The sequence below is a fragment of the Stegastes partitus genome, unplaced genomic scaffold (assembly GCF_000690725.1).
Source record: "Stegastes partitus isolate 25-593 unplaced genomic scaffold, Stegastes_partitus-1.0.2 Scaffold548, whole genome shotgun sequence".
In the NCBI taxonomy this organism is placed as follows: Eukaryota; Metazoa; Chordata; class Actinopteri; family Pomacentridae; genus Stegastes; species Stegastes partitus.
In genome coordinates, this window is record NW_007578279.1 from 1 (window position 1) to 14,271 (window position 14,271).

The 14,271-nt window shown below is 40.4% G+C and overlaps 4 protein-coding genes across 10 annotated transcripts; 2 read left to right on the plus strand and 2 right to left on the minus strand.

Moving 5' to 3' along the window:
• Positions 1-254: 254 nt before the first annotated feature.
• On the minus strand, positions 255-2,796 carry LOC103362001 (intraflagellar transport protein 122 homolog; the record flags this gene model as incomplete). Its single annotated transcript, XM_008288243.1, has 7 exons — positions 2,681-2,796; positions 1,231-1,297; positions 1,057-1,141; positions 883-961; positions 690-766; positions 490-556; positions 255-401 (listed from the first exon to the last, which is right to left on the minus strand). Coding segments are annotated over exons 1-7 (566 nt in total), but the record flags the coding sequence as incomplete, so codon positions are not given.
• Positions 2,797-2,854: 58 nt separating this feature from the next.
• mbd4 (methyl-CpG binding domain protein 4) lies at positions 2,855-6,679 on the plus strand. Of its 2 annotated transcripts, none has more exons than XM_008288218.1 (8): positions 2,855-2,987; positions 3,112-3,415; positions 3,526-4,280; positions 5,461-5,526; positions 5,648-5,782; positions 5,873-6,022; positions 6,170-6,273; positions 6,375-6,679. In XM_008288218.1, the coding sequence occupies exons 2-8, from the start codon at positions 3,261-3,263 to the stop codon at positions 6,447-6,449; spliced, it is 1,440 nt and encodes a 479-aa protein (XP_008286440.1). In that variant the 5' UTR covers positions 2,855-2,987; positions 3,112-3,260; the 3' UTR covers positions 6,450-6,679. The 2 variants fall into 2 exon arrangements, with proteins under 2 accessions (XP_008286440.1, XP_008286441.1); XM_008288219.1 differs by having other exon boundaries at positions 2,855-2,971.
• On the plus strand, positions 6,662-8,652 carry LOC103361981 (uncharacterized). 6 transcript variants are annotated; one of them, XM_008288213.1, is made up of 6 exons: positions 6,662-6,773; positions 7,206-7,342; positions 7,439-7,566; positions 7,652-7,711; positions 7,831-8,016; positions 8,189-8,652. In XM_008288213.1, exons 1-6 carry the CDS (start codon positions 6,679-6,681, stop codon positions 8,297-8,299), a joined length of 717 nt encoding a protein of 238 aa, XP_008286435.1. In that variant the 5' UTR covers positions 6,662-6,678; the 3' UTR covers positions 8,300-8,652. The 6 variants fall into 6 exon arrangements, with proteins under 6 accessions (XP_008286435.1, XP_008286434.1, XP_008286438.1 ...); XM_008288216.1 differs by lacking the exon at positions 6,662-6,773 and adding an exon at positions 6,785-7,104 and having other exon boundaries at positions 7,827-8,016; XM_008288217.1 differs by lacking the exon at positions 6,662-6,773 and adding an exon at positions 6,785-7,104 and having other exon boundaries at positions 7,268-7,342.
• A 2-nt stretch (positions 8,653-8,654) lies between these two features.
• On the minus strand, positions 8,655-13,754 carry creld1b (cysteine-rich with EGF-like domains 1b). Its single transcript, XM_008288220.1, has 11 exons — positions 13,581-13,754; positions 12,585-12,705; positions 12,404-12,486; positions 12,009-12,119; positions 11,667-11,758; positions 11,274-11,453; positions 11,085-11,180; positions 10,907-10,990; positions 10,351-10,446; positions 10,121-10,261; positions 8,655-10,028 (listed from the first exon to the last, which is right to left on the minus strand). The coding sequence occupies exons 2-11, from the start codon at positions 12,699-12,701 to the stop codon at positions 9,808-9,810; spliced, it is 1,221 nt and encodes a 406-aa protein (XP_008286442.1). The 5' UTR covers positions 12,702-12,705; positions 13,581-13,754; the 3' UTR covers positions 8,655-9,807.
• Positions 13,755-14,271: the final 517 nt, after the last annotated feature.

A 14,271-nucleotide genomic window follows, 5' to 3' on the forward strand; every position in this document is an offset into this window, starting at 1 on the left:
TAATCCTCTCCCTCACAGAGGAGGCAGTTCCCTCCTCTCTGGCTGACCAGTGCCACCTGCTGGCGTCACACAAATTATTCACCTAAACTGCAATAAACTCCCATTTGTACATCATTCCTTGAAATCTTGGCAACATTGATGGACAGTTCAAAAGTGTATGTGGCAGTATGAGGCAATAGATGTAATAAATTGGTTAGGATAAGACATCAGTCCATTTTTAAGATATTAATGTACGATAATTAAGAAGGACTAACTTAGAGGGATTCCAGGCTATAGACCAGATAGGAGAGGAGGAGCCTCCTGGACGCTCTATTTTGACTTTCTCCTCTCCATTCTTGTTCCGTATGCTCACCACGCCGTTCATCATGCCGAGGGCAAGGTACTGCCCATCATTTGTCCACCTGCAATTGAATGACTCACTGTAACATCAATGCATCACATGAAAATGTACTACTGTTGCAGAAGGTTCCAGCTATGGACTTCACTTACCCGCAACATGTTATTTTGCTGCTCACTTTGTGCTTGTTCACAGATTTTTGCTCTGGAGACCACAGCCCTAAAAATGTAAAAAGTTCAAAAATGTTCAGTGATCCCAGTGGGCATTTACTCTACTTAATATATTTATAGGTTTACAGTATGCTGTGAAGATTACAAAATACAGTATTGACATAAACTCATGGTGCACTCACCAAAGTCACCAGAAGAGCACGAGGCAAGTTGGTGAGTGACAGGGTTGTAGGCAACACACTGGATAGAGTCATTGTGACTGTATGAATAAAAAAGAGGTGACCTAAGAGGACAAGCTTTAAAAAAAAAATAGACTTGTACATTATTCTGTAGTAATACAATGTAATACAAAAGTGACAAGTAAAAGACACTTACGTATATTTTAAAATACCCTCTAATTTAGAAGTCCAGATGATGATGCTTTTGTCTGCTGACCCAGAGGCAAACCTTTTGCCTGGAAAAAAAATGCACATGGCAGTAGATTTTAAAAAAAAGATGACCATTTGATACAAGAAAATGTTGCATACAAATGTAAAACTAGTTAAGTACCATCTTTGGCATAGGCCACACAGTATACTATATCTTTGTGTCCTTTTAAAGGCTGGATAAGAGCTCCATCTGCTGCATCATAAACCTGCAACAAAAATACATCATCTGTAATAACAACGTGTATATTCTTTGGATATGTGCCTTCCCAGGCCAAAGAAAACAGGAAAGCCTTACCAGGACACGAAGCCCTGCAGCAATTATGAGCTGGCTTCCATCTGGCTTGAAGGCAAGGTCATAAACACTGCAACAAAGAATAACAGATTTGTGTTAAAATGGGATTTCAGGAAATTGATTAGTCCATCAGCAACAATTTTAGGGATCCATGCATCACTGAAATCATACATTAATTGTTCCCAGGGGAGCTTTTGACCTCTAGTGGTGCTATGTAGGAGTTTTGTTCCAAGTGTTACTCATTTTGTAATCATGTGTCTTCGCACAGAAATGCATACACACACGTGCGCAGAGGTGATGCAATACACAGTCCTGCAAATAGTTTCACGCTGCTCCACTAGCCTACAATTGGAGGTACATATGCCAAGATATAGCACAAAGGATTGCAAAAAATAAAAATAAAAATCAGACATGTTTGTGAACAAACAAAAATTAAACATGTTAAAAATCTGATTTCTATGAGTCCACATTTAACAAACATTCAACACCTTTGCTAGGTCTCAAGAAAATACACAGAAAAAAAAAGAGACAGCCTCTCTAAGAAAACAGTCAAGAGAAAAACAGTGGCCACCAGCAGCTTCCATGGGTCATGGAAAGTCTGTCAGTCTGTTTTTAACACTATAAACTGGATTTTTCGATTTTTTTATTTTTTTATTTTTTTGGACGATTCAGGTTCCAGGGCAACAGTATCTTAATTTGAGATCTGGAACATAGAGAGGGGCGTTTTTCAATACTGGGAGATTGCAGGACTAAGCTAAAAACCACTGGTAGATTAATTAAACGTGAAAGTGAGCTTAAAGTTTTATTCGCGACCTTTAAAGAGGCACTAGGATTTAAGAAAATAACAATAAAAATAATTTCCCACGTTTTTCAGCAACTCGCACTTTAAATCTGAAGGCAAAAGTTAAAAGTCGCAGCTTCAGAAACCCAACCCAATAAAATAGCTTTTTAATAAGTAGGGGTCCTCGGACCCTAAAAATGACATGACTCGTCGGTTGCGGTGATGGTAATATGTCGTTATTATGTAAACATAAACTAATGATAAAACAAAGGTCTGCTATCTTGGGTACTGTTAGTTTCGTAGCTTTATAAAAAGAAACATAATTCACAGCAAGTAGTTGTGCAGGAACGAATAACATCCAACGTCAATGAGCGCTAGCTAGCTTAACATCAACGTTAGCTATGGCCCAAAATTATATCGCGTTGCAAAAGAATGCCGACACGCTACAGTATTTCTAGAACGAATATTCAGCATGATAACTTATATGAAAAACATGTAAACTGTCCTCAATGTGTCCCTCAATTGCTGACTATATTTGAATTGTTGTGGTGCTAATGCTAGTGGGCTAGCTAACACTAGTTTACATAGCAACCACCGTTGCTAACCATCTAGCCTTACAACCCTGCATCAGTCCTAGGTCTATGGCTTAGACGTAATCACTGAGAATCTCACCATTGTTCACGGAATGTTTCTTTCCATACCAGAACGGCTCTCATTTCCACCGTTTAACTGCAAAAAGCGCTGTCTGCTGTTTTATCAACAGGTTGCTGCTGCTCGTTCGGTGGGTTTTTCATACTAAGCTCGGTTGTCATGATTCGTTCGCACTGCGCAGACTCAAATCTCCTCGCTACTTCCTGTGTGTGTGTGTGTTTGCCATGACTGGACTTCCACTGCTGTGTTTACATCAGAAAATAACGAGGAGGACAGCGAAGGCACCAAGCTATACAACGAAATGAGTCCGAGGTAGAACGGTATTCATGTATGTAACCTTAGATATAACTTTGCGCTTTGCTCTCTGTGATATGAGGAGATACTTTCAGTTTTATGTGATACGGTAAAGTGGACAGATGCCATCTAAATGTTGTTGTATATTCCATTTACAGATGACACAGACCAGATATGGCTGCTGATGTGGAAGTAAAAAGTCAACCACTGGACAGTAAACTTAAAGGCAATCAGCTTTATCTCTGACTGCACCACAGCTGGATTCAAAAACAACACACATTTCAAAATACATCCCACTGGCTTTGAAATGGAGCTGGAGACCAGGAGAGACGTGAATAACCAAAGTCACAAGGACGAGCCTGATTCTTGGCACACTTCTGCAATGCCCCCTGGCTGGATGAAAGAAGTGAGACAGCGGAAAGCGGGCAAGACAGCAGGCAAGCTGGATGTCTACATTACAAGGTGACTCAGTGTTTTCTTGTAATCCTGCCTCTAGGTTATTGCACCTCGGATTATGACTAAGTGTATCACAGATGCAGTTACATCAGTGTGTGATATTTCTGTTGTTAAAGTCCCCAGGGGCAGAGGTTCCGATCAAGAGCATCCCTGCACGCCTTCCTCCTAAAAAGTGGGAAAGGGAATTTAGACATTAGCCTCTTTGATTTCACCACATCCAAAGATGATGTCGCCTCTTCTTCACAAATACTCCCTTCCAGAGTAAAGCAAGCGAGACGAAAGAAAAAACATGCAGATGTACAGCAGGAGAAAAGAGAAGATGTAAAAGAAATTCTGGATCCACCCCCAAATAAATTTAAAAAGGCCTCTTTCTCCCTTGTAAGTGATCCTAAAGACAGAAACATAGAGAGTGCAGAAGATACTGGCCATAATGAAGTAGAGAAGATCACACAAGTCTTAGAAGTTTGTAGAGACAAAATTGATGAGGCTGGCTGCTCACAAGCTGCACCTTCAGGAAAAGTAGATGATCCAAAACTACAGAAGAGCCCACAGAGAGTGGGGCTGCTGAGAGAGAAGCTACTTCGACTGGCACCTTCCAGCAATCAAGAAAGCATCATCATTGTTCACAAGGATGAACAGGCAGACTCACAGCCTTCAGTCCCAACTTTAAAAGTTGAACGTGAAACTGAGTGCGTGAACGAAGGTGAGGATGAGCCAGACGCAGATGAGATACAGATTCACAGCAAAGGTGACGACAAGCCTAATTCTGAACTGAAGGCTGACGTTGACAGTCTTCAGCATGTGGAAGAGGAGGTGTTGTTAGCTGACATCACAGATGGGAGCTGTACACCCATCAGGGAGTCCCAGAATAGTAAGTATGATCTAGGGTGTGTGACAGCTTGTTAAAGCTTTTAATTTCTTTAGTTTACTTGTTATTTGTGTATTTAAAAAATACAGTTCCACATTTGTTCCACACATCATCCACTTTATACCAGCATTTTCCAGATATAAATACAGAAAGAAAGAAAAAAATCAAAGATGCCAGATACATTAAGTGATAAAAAAGAAAAATAATATTATAATAAAGTGTCAGTCAGAGCGGAGAAGAACAGTCTACCATCACAGGACAAATGGCATGTCAGTAGTGTACAGAAGCATGGAAGAACATGGAATGGAACAGTGCTGCATTTAGCAGGCCATTACAGGACTCCACCACAAAAGTGTGCTTATGGAGCTTAGTGCATACGTGATTTGCTCCATCATATCCTTTTTGATTCCATAATTTATATGGGGTAGGATCAAGTTCCAAAAACATAGCCCTAATACACCTGATGAAGGCTACTAATATGATTTGTAACCAACAGAGAATTTCTTTAGAGGCACCAAAACATAGTTCCATTAGATACTTAGCTTAGGCTGTGACCCAAAAATGTAAAGTGTGATTTTTCAGTGGTGTCTGAAAGTATCCTGTTATTACTTTACAGTTAAATATTTTAATAATAATAAGCTGAAGACAGTTCTTATCTCCACTGCTTTTATGTAATTAGTTATATTATAAAGTCTGGTCTAAAGTGCCTGAAACTGCCTGCATTTTTATCAAACATGTCTGAACATTGTTCACTTTATTTTATTTATTTTCATAACTGATTGTGTACTTTATCTTTTACGTTTTTTTTCTTTTATCTTTTGTCTTTCTTAGCTGCTTTGGTGAGTCAGTTTTAATTAAATACATTCAATTCTATAAACTTTCTGTGCACCATGTCTGCACTGTTTTGGATTTATGTATTTAAATTTTTTAAAATCATTTTGTATTTTATCTTTTACACCAATTTTTTATTTTTTTTATTTTTTACCTTTAAATAGCCTCTTTGTATGATAAGTAACTAAATGAATAAACTTGCTTGCTTACTTTATAATGCATACCAGCAAGCATTTAGTGATTTTTCTTTTATTGGTAAGTGGCTTCTTAAATATTGTCCCACTTCCTTGCGTGACATAAGAAATTGCTGATTTAATTTTTAAATACACATAAATGTTTCATTTCTGCTTAGAGTCCAAGAGTGTAGAAGACAGACGCAAAACAAGCCCTTACTTCAGTGGGAAACCTCTCAGAGATGGTAATGTTTGAATGGGTTATTTGATACAATAAACTTATGTGCATTTGTATGTAGGACATGCATATTAACATTTGAAAAATTAAATGATGTGTTAAGAGAAATATACATGTTGTACACTCAGGACTTGCCGCGCCTAGGAGGAAAGCGTTTAAGAAGTGGACGCCCCCTCGGTCTCCCTTCAACCTTGTACAGGAAACCCTTTTCCATGACCCATGGAAGCTCCTGGTGGCCACTGTTTTTCTCAACAAGACGAGTGGTAGGAGACAGATGTACAGCCATTGCAAACTTCTAGAAGTTGTATCAACCAGTTCTTAAACCTGCCATGTCACTCATGTATTCAATACAGGCAAGATGGCCATTCCAGTGTTGTGGCAGTTCTTTGAGCGTTACCCATCTGCAGAGATGACCCGGCAGGCCGATTGGAAGCCCATGTCTGAGCTAATGAAGCCGCTCGGCCTGTATGAGCTCAGAGCCAAAACACTCATCCGCTTCTCAGGTAAATGCGCCTGGGAATGGATTACAGCATCCGCATCTGTATACATGCAGTATGCTTCTGTTTTATTATGGTTTTGATCAGAATATATGAAGCAATGTAAGGGGGCCCAGGAAAACCTCACAACCTTTTTTTTCTTCTCCTGCGTAGATGAATATCTGACTAAACAGTGGCGCTACCCTATTGAGCTGCATGGTATTGGGAAGTACGGCAACGACTCCTACAGGATCTTCTGCGTGGGAGAATGGAGACAGGTGGGTGTGATCTCAGTGTTTTAACTCTTACATGATCACATTAGTTTTGTAGTCTTAGTCAATCCTAAATCTGACATTTACTTGGTATTTTTATGTCAAAGGTGACACCTGAAGATCACATGTTAAACAAATACCACGCCTGGCTGTGGGAGAACCACGAAACACTGGGAATCTGAGACATCATCAAGTATGAGAAACAAGGACGCAAGGACAATTTGTTGTGGTACAAAAAAACAACAAAAAAAAATCACATAAACGTTGCAGTTATGTAACTCTATTAGCATTATGATAAACTTGCAGTTTTAAAGTTGTTGCTACAAAATTATGCAATGATGTTCCAAGATAAGTCTTTAAAAAGTTTTACTTCATGTTGAATAAAAAGTTTTAAGTGATTTAAAAGTTGAAATGAAGTGCATTTCTCAGTCTGTCTCCTGCCTGGTTTTGTTGAGTCGGTCCTTTGTGTGCAGATGTGATCCTGAGACATCCTCCTACTGTATCTGGTTAGTCCATCGTCACACGCTAATAATCTTTCTTTATGAGTGCACTGATGCATGGCCTTTCCACGCAGCAGCTTTCTTTTGCTGGGGGGGTAACCTGATTCCCAAGGCAACTGTTGCCATTGCAAAACACTCAGCGAGTGCAGCGGCATGCCAAGGTTTAATCTCTAACTAGCACCAGTACGGTAATTTGCTATATTTACATTTGGATTTATGTTGCCATTTAATGCTTTGATTTAACAGCAACTTTAAGAAGAAATTTTCATTGCACGTGAAGACTCCACTTTTCTGGTATTAAACGCAAGAAACAGAGTGAACTACAAGATGAAACTACGTAAGGAAAGAGATTTATTTTTTCTTTGCTGTCTATTTTAGTGATACTAATAGTTTTTACAAGCATGGGCTGTGATTGTATTTGTTTCTTCATTACTGCAGCTTCCATCTCTATAGCTTCCACACCAGTCTGTATCCCTCACAACACACCTCCTGTCCGGCAGAGTCGCTGCCTGATGGTCACTCCCACGACATTTCCCATCATCTCAGACTCTGCCCGGATGTGGACAAGCAATCAGGTGAACAGAGATTTACTGACTACCCTTCTGTGTCATGGGAAGGTGATTTTGCTTTGTGGTCAAAAGAAGAAAATATATTTCGTATCTGCTCTGTAGACTATTCCACGATTGAACCCCTTGCATCCACCTTTGATCCACAAACGCACCGTCAGTTTGGAGACACCAGCTGTTCACCACCACAACCACCAGAGGACACTGATCATGCAGAGAAGAGAAAATTACAGGTGTTACTGAGAATCCCTCAAAGAGAATCACCTGCACTATTTCAGTCTTTACCCTGAAGAGTTAAGTGCAGACTTGATGTTTCAGGTATCATCAAGTGTGGCGGAAACCTTTTTATGGAACCGGCAGCGAGAGAGAAGAGTACAGGTAAACAAAACAAACAAACAAACAAAAAACCGCTTCAGCTTCACCATCTGTACTGATGATTCTCCTTTATACTTCCACAATATTGTTAACAAAAGGTTATAATTATTTTCTGTAGAAAGGAGTTGCGAGAGCACTTAAAGAGGCAAATAGAGGAGAAATGTGCAGCACTGAAGCTGCAGCTGTCCGGCAAAGTGAAGGAAGCCGAGTATCTCCGAGAAGTGGACCGCCTCGCCCTGTCCAGCGAAAGAGAGCAAAGGATCCAGCACAGCAGAGCCATGGCAGCATACAGAGATGAGAACAAGAGGGTACAGTCCCACACATGCATTATGTATCCACTACTAATGCTTTGTGTTTATGAACCCTCACAATAGTGTGCCAAAAATGCTTCAACGTGCTCTCAGGTTACAACAATGTAGGGAGTGTCTGAGGTTGGCTTCCCCCCCTCCTCATCTGTGTGCGTGTGTTTTATGTGTACAGCTAATGGAGCAGAGCTGGAGGGATAGAGCACTAACACGTTCCCAGGAGGTCCTGAAGGAGAGAGAACTGCTGCGCCTCAACCCCATTAACTGGAGTGGAACACTGAAATAGGCTGAAGCTCTTCAAGAAGTCAAAATGTAAAACTCAGGCCTCATATGTATGCATGAAAAATGACAGCTAAGATTATACAGTACATGTAACTACTGAATGATCATGAGTATTTCTAGGGGGTGTTAAACTTAGAAGAAGCAAATTAAGCTATTGAGTATTTTACTGAAACCTTAAATATTTCTGTTCTGCTTGCACAAAGGTTCACGTCACAGTACACAGTTAGCCCGGGACTCCTGTCACTGACTCCTTTGCATGCCTTGTAATTTAAAATGCAAGTAGAACGTTTTCCCCAGTTGTGTCCACGTAAAGAGCAGAGAAAGCTTAACAAAATCTAATTAAAAATTCAAATCAAACATGAGGAGTGGCAGATTTTTTTTTTATTCTAAAGCAAACATCTATAATGAATCAGGACTCTGTGGACAACATTCAACACAAGGAAAATCAAAGATAAATTAGATGGACGGGTAAGAAAGTGATGCTCCAGTGGCTCCCCGACATGATGCTACTATGTCTGCTAGAATTACAATTGAACAGATTGAAATCTGCATGGATAATGCACACAAAAATGAGGAAATGTCAAGAAAAAAAATATATATGATAAACATCAACAAACAAATAGTGCTTTCAAAACAAAAGGCAACAGAAAATAGCTTTGCATCATCCAGACCGGAGCTGCTATTTACCTAAAGCACATTCCCTCACACACTCACTAAGCAGTAACGCTGGTGATCCAGCAGCTATTAAAAGTTAATCTTCCATGCCAAAATAAGACAATAAATAAATACATACGGTTCAGTACCTTTCATTTCAAATCCTATTATCATGCATTATTACTTAAAAGAATCATTCAAGGAGGAGGAGGAGGAGGTAAAAAGTCATTCTGTGAAGATAAACAACCAGTCGTTCCTAATGGAAATATCCCAGAGTGCTCTGTTGGAGGGTGATTTGGGAAATTCTTCAGCTATCTTCATCTGATCCCATGCCTATAAGCGATAAGCTTAAGCGTTGCAGTAACCTGACAGTCAAAACTTATGCACCATTCAAATGATGGGGAAATTAGTGAAAAAAACGTGGATGGACATGATAACAGGAGGTTTTCATTGTGTGAAAGAAAACGACATCTTTTCTTGAGCGACATAGAGGCCAGATGAGACATCAAAATGCATAATAGATTTTCACAATCAGTAGTGGTCTTTATGTCACCCTTGTTCCCAACAAAGTTGAGGTAGGGGAGATTAAGTTCAGTTCCTTTATATCAGTGCAGTGTTGCTTTGTTAATCCTCTTACATTTTCAGCTTCAAAGTCTTCAAGTTCTTGCCTTTTCCTGTATTATCCTATTCATAAACAGAAATTAACAAACCCGAGCCCTTTTAAGTAACTCTTCGATCAAAAGAAAATCCCTGAAAGGCTAGCTTTGTAAAGATAGTTTCCTGCCCCAAACTGAGTCTCATTCACCGTAATTGGCTGGTATTCCAACTTCCTCTTATCGAATCGTGGTCCCAGACGGTCTAGCGTCCCTTCAGAAATCCGTCCAGCATGTAGTCTCCCTTCTCTGTCAGCCAGTATCCAGCCATAGCAGCCACACCTCCGATGAAAATGGCTGTGAAGACCATGTCACCCTTAGCAGCAAGCGTCGCCAGAGCACAGATTACAACGCCAAAGAACATCTGCTGCAGCACAAGGACCTCATCGTCTGTCATGTCGTCAAATAGTCCCTTGTCTGGGCCAGCTAAGGAGGTAAAAAAAAGAAAAGAAACATAGAAAGGAAGAACTCTGAGAAGCTATGTATGCATTTGTATATTCTTTACAACTCCTACTTACGAGGAGGCTTATTCTCAACACAAATGCTATCTCTTCTAATAAATCCATCGGCACAGTCACAGTGGAAGGAGCCCTCCTCGTTGATGCAGGCCTCATTGAGTCCTGGGCATGCTATTGCACGTTCACTACATTCATCTATATCTGTGCGAGGAAGAAAAAAAAATACATTTAAAGGACATCAGGATGCCAAGAATTATCTAAAGAAGTAGAAATGCAAATTATATACTCACCAAGACACTTTGCTCCCTTCAATCTGTAGCCACGTGCACATTTCTTACAGCGGGCAGGACCACTACCCATGCAGCCCACACATGCCTGGTCACAGCCTGGACACAACAGAAGTGTAGTGGTCAACATCACATCCTACATTTTCCATTAAATGTTATATTGACAATTGCAAGAATGAAGTTTAATGAAGCTAATGAAGTTTACATTAACCACCTAACTCGAACAGCAATAATTAATTTACAGAAAATTGATGATCTATGAAACATTTAAGCCCTTTTAAAGGAAAAATGCTAAATATTAACTCGTCTGATTTGACCAGTTTCAGTAACCTGAATGTTTCTGGATGGAGCTGCAGGGAACAAACAAACAATGCCGACAAGGATTTTGTGATGAGATGCAGCAAAGATAATCTCCCCAATTTTGCAGATGTTATTAAAATCTGCCTCTTATCGCTCCAGTAGCATAAAATCTACAAATCTACAAAGTATCTGCGTGACTTCATTAGGTACAGGACACTGAATACACAACCATAAAAAGACAATACACAAGGGAGCATACCTCTGCATTCATATGATCCCTCTGTGTTGTGACAGTAGGTGTTAGAAGGACAGCGAGCCAGCTCTGTACCACACTCATCAATGTCTAAGAGACAGATAAGGGCAGTCGAACAACGCATCCAGAAAACTGGCACAGAATCTCCGAAATGTAACGAATTGACCTCTGATGTCACACTCACCCACACACTTGTTGTCATGAAGGATCCAGCCGGGTTTGCAGTCAAGGCATTTGTAGTCCTGTGGCCCTGAGCACTTCTTACATGAATGGTAGCACGCTACAAACGATGACAGGCACAGATGCAGGGAGAGGGTCAAGTTTAGCTGTCTCAAAAACAGAATTTAGAATCAGTTGTCTGATTCTGAAGTACCTGCACAGGCTGCTGTGCTGTCATTGGACCTTTTCTCTCTGTAGTAACCATCAGCGCAGCTCTGGCACAGATTGCCCGAGTATCCGGGATCGCACACACACTCTCCATCGCCAAGGCGAGTACCTTCTCCCTCACAGCGGCCCAGTCCTCCACACACACCACTGGGCCCTGATGGACACTCTGTAGAGGATAAACCTGATATTAGTTGTACTCTGGCAGTCTTCAGACCAAAGCTTTTGGATTAACATGATTCTAATTACCATCACTGGGTTTTACATATTTATTAAATCACATTTAACCTGGAAAAAAACAACCAAAAACTGAATTTGACACGGTAGGATTTCCTGTGCGGATATCAGGCAGCTTGTGTTTAATGCTGTATGTTGCTCACACCTTTGCAATCAGGTCCAAAGCGTCCAGGTGGACAGCAGAGTCTCAGCTCCTCTATGCACAGCCACTCAAACAGATCCGGTGCTTCCTGCTGCCTGTAGAACATACACAGCACGTCAGTCAACACAGGAGGGTGACAATACATTTTAGCACAACACGATGGAACCAACACTCTCTTAGACAAAAAATAAATTGAATCAAGGATTAAAACGGATTAAGTACAGTTGCTCAAAACAAAATTAAAAGACAATAAGGGCACTCTTATAATTTGAATAATGTAATAGTAGTCTTATTTTTGTTGTTGTGAAATTGCATCTCAGTTACATTTAATGGACACATGTTTACCTGTGGAACCACCATGTCTCCACTTGGTCCTCTATCTGCTCCAGCAGCTGATTACATTCAAAATCTGTTTTCTCACAAGCAGCCTCTACTATCTCCAGGAGCCGAGTCTCACTGAAACAAGATTAGAGTATTAAGACACTTGTCAAATTATGCAGCACATGCTTCCCTACCCCAGCAACCTTGCTCTTAGCCACCAAATGTCACATTTAAAATCAGCCGTCTTATGTAATCATTCACACAAATTATCATGCAAATGTGCAGAGAAGACAAAGGACGTGAACCACTTTCTTCAGAAAGGTTTAAGTAGTGCAAATTTTAAAAAGCAGGTCACAATATCAGATGACTCAGACAAAGTGAACAAGTCTTCAGTAGGTGAGATGCTAAAGAAAACTTACCTGCGTGCATACTTGGCCAGCTTCTCCTCCTCCCAGGCAGTGTTACCTCCACCAAAGTTCTTGTTGGCTGTTCTCTCCAAGCCCTAAAATGAGGGAAATTTAACAGAGTTGAAAATTAAAAAAGCACAGCTAAAATAAACAACAAGTGTGAATTGATGGTTCATTAAGTTAACTGCAGTACCGTAATGAAACTCTCAGTGAGTTTTCGGCAGGTCTGGCACGGTGCCGTCTGGACTCTCACCACAGAGAGCTCCGAGAGAAGCACCAGAGCAGGAAGGAAGGGCCAGGTCCACCACATGATCCTGCACACAGACACTTAATTATCATAAAGGCAAAAATACTTCTCAGTGATCATCCCAACAAGCAAACACATCTGCACTTTCAAAAAAAAGTTTTTACAATGTTTTAGCATAACTTGCATCAACTGGATATCACTTATGGAGATGGAGTAAAAAACAAAAACATCTGTAGGATATAGTGTACTACAATCTGAAGCTGTGCAATATACAATGGCAATACTTCTCAGATGCTTTAAATGATCAGTTTTGAGTGTTGCATGTTTCTCAACCCCTCATCATCTTTAACTGTCCAATTGGGGCAAAACAGCCCCCCAAAATTATGTAAAAAGATAAATGATCATATTTACAGACTGTCAGAGTTGTGATGTTTTAACTAGATGCTTTTATTTTGGTATTTTTTTAGCTCTACTGTAGCTACAATGCGGTCCAGATGTTTTGTCTACCTACAGGGCTCATTGAATTTCATATTTAGAGCGAAATTTACACCAGACAGTCACCTGAATATGATCCTCAAGTAGGTCAGGGACTCTAAAATTTCTCTCTCTAAATTTGGTTACAGTCATTTAACGCTAGTCTTGTTAGAAAAGGTATAAAAATCGCGGGATGCTGTAGTTTCAGGGTTAGCTTAGCTCAGCATCAGCACCACAAAAAATTAGCCGACTAGCAGCTGGCTAAGGTCAGTAGATAGCTGTTAGCCTGAGCTAACGTTGTCCATCACGGTCTGCCTATCTGTCCGATGAATCTTTAAAGTCCATTTAACTCTATGTTAAGAGTGCAAGTCCTCCTGGTGATATTTAATAACCCGCTAAGCAGCCTACATTACAGTTACGGTAAAATTAGCTAGCTGCACTGCTTTTTATTGGCCATTCTGGTGTTACCTTTATTGGGAAGAAAAGAAAAAAAAACACCACCGTCCGCTGCACCACCGATGATTGTCTGAGTCCCTGCTGCTTCACACAACGCAGGCGGAGTTTCACATCTTGAAGAGCCACTTTTAACGCTTCAAGCGGGCCATTTCTGCGGCGACTTGCTAGCTAACGCTGGGGCTGCTCATCCAGGCTCATGTGCGGTGTCGCCGGGCTGTAGTGTGGCTGATGAGGGAGCGGACAGCTTCCAGGCGGTTCTGTGTTTGCCATGCAGCTGCCACACAGGATATGGCGCCGCCCAAAGCCGCCGGGATTCAATGAACAACCAATCAGTCAACAGTCAGCTTCACGAGACCTGCCGAGAGTCAGAGCTGCCATCAGGAACACCGTCATTTATCAATTTAAACAACAAGTGATGTCAAGATGATCAAAAACATGTTGAAAACGTTTTGCTTTTCTGTTTCACTATTAATAAAATAACAAAAAAAACTTCAATCATTTTTGTTCTCTACTTTAGAACATTACAAAAATATAATGTGGATTCCCATGTCTAATGTAAATTATAAATCTGCAACTTTAGATAACTACAACATTTCCATTTTTTTTTTTTTTTAAAAAAAGAAGATAGATTCATCGAGATTATTTTTGCTGTTTAAATACAGTTGGACATTTTTACTAATATTTCCTTTCTATTTAACACCTG

What these genes read in the sequence shown, in the direction of transcription:
- mbd4 (XM_008288218.1), top strand. Translation starts at nt 3,261, where the DNA reads ATGGAGCTGGAGACCAGGAGAGACGTGAATAACCAAAGTCACAAGGAC. An exon ending in CTGGATGTCTACATTACAAG is followed by an intron (nt 3,416 to 3,525) that starts GTGACTCAGTGT and finishes CTGTTGTTAAAG; the next exon opens with TCCCCAGGGGCAGAGGTTCC. An exon ending in GCGTGGGAGAATGGAGACAG is followed by an intron (nt 6,274 to 6,374) that starts GTGGGTGTGATC and finishes TTTATGTCAAAG; the next exon opens with GTGACACCTGAAGATCACAT.
- LOC103361981 (XM_008288212.1), top strand. Translation starts at nt 6,679, where the DNA reads ATGAAGTGCATTTCTCAGTCTGTCTCCTGCCTGGTTTTGTTGAGTCGG. An exon ending in CAGAGAAGAGAAAATTACAG is followed by an intron (nt 7,567 to 7,651) that starts GTGTTACTGAGA and finishes TTGATGTTTCAG; the next exon opens with GTATCATCAAGTGTGGCGGA. An exon ending in AGCGAGAGAGAAGAGTACAG is followed by an intron (nt 7,712 to 7,830) that starts GTAAACAAAACA and finishes TTCTGTAGAAAG; the next exon opens with GAGTTGCGAGAGCACTTAAA.
- creld1b (XM_008288220.1), bottom strand. Translation starts at nt 12,701, where the DNA reads ATGTGGTGGACCTGGCCCTTCCTTCCTGCTCTGGTGCTTCTCTCGGAG. An exon ending in CTGGCCAAGTATGCACGCAG is followed by an intron (nt 12,120 to 12,403) that starts GTAAGTTTTCTT and finishes ATCTTGTTTCAG; the next exon opens with TGAGACTCGGCTCCTGGAGA. An exon ending in GAGACATGGTGGTTCCACAG is followed by an intron (nt 11,759 to 12,008) that starts GTAAACATGTGT and finishes TATGTTCTACAG; the next exon opens with GCAGCAGGAAGCACCGGATC.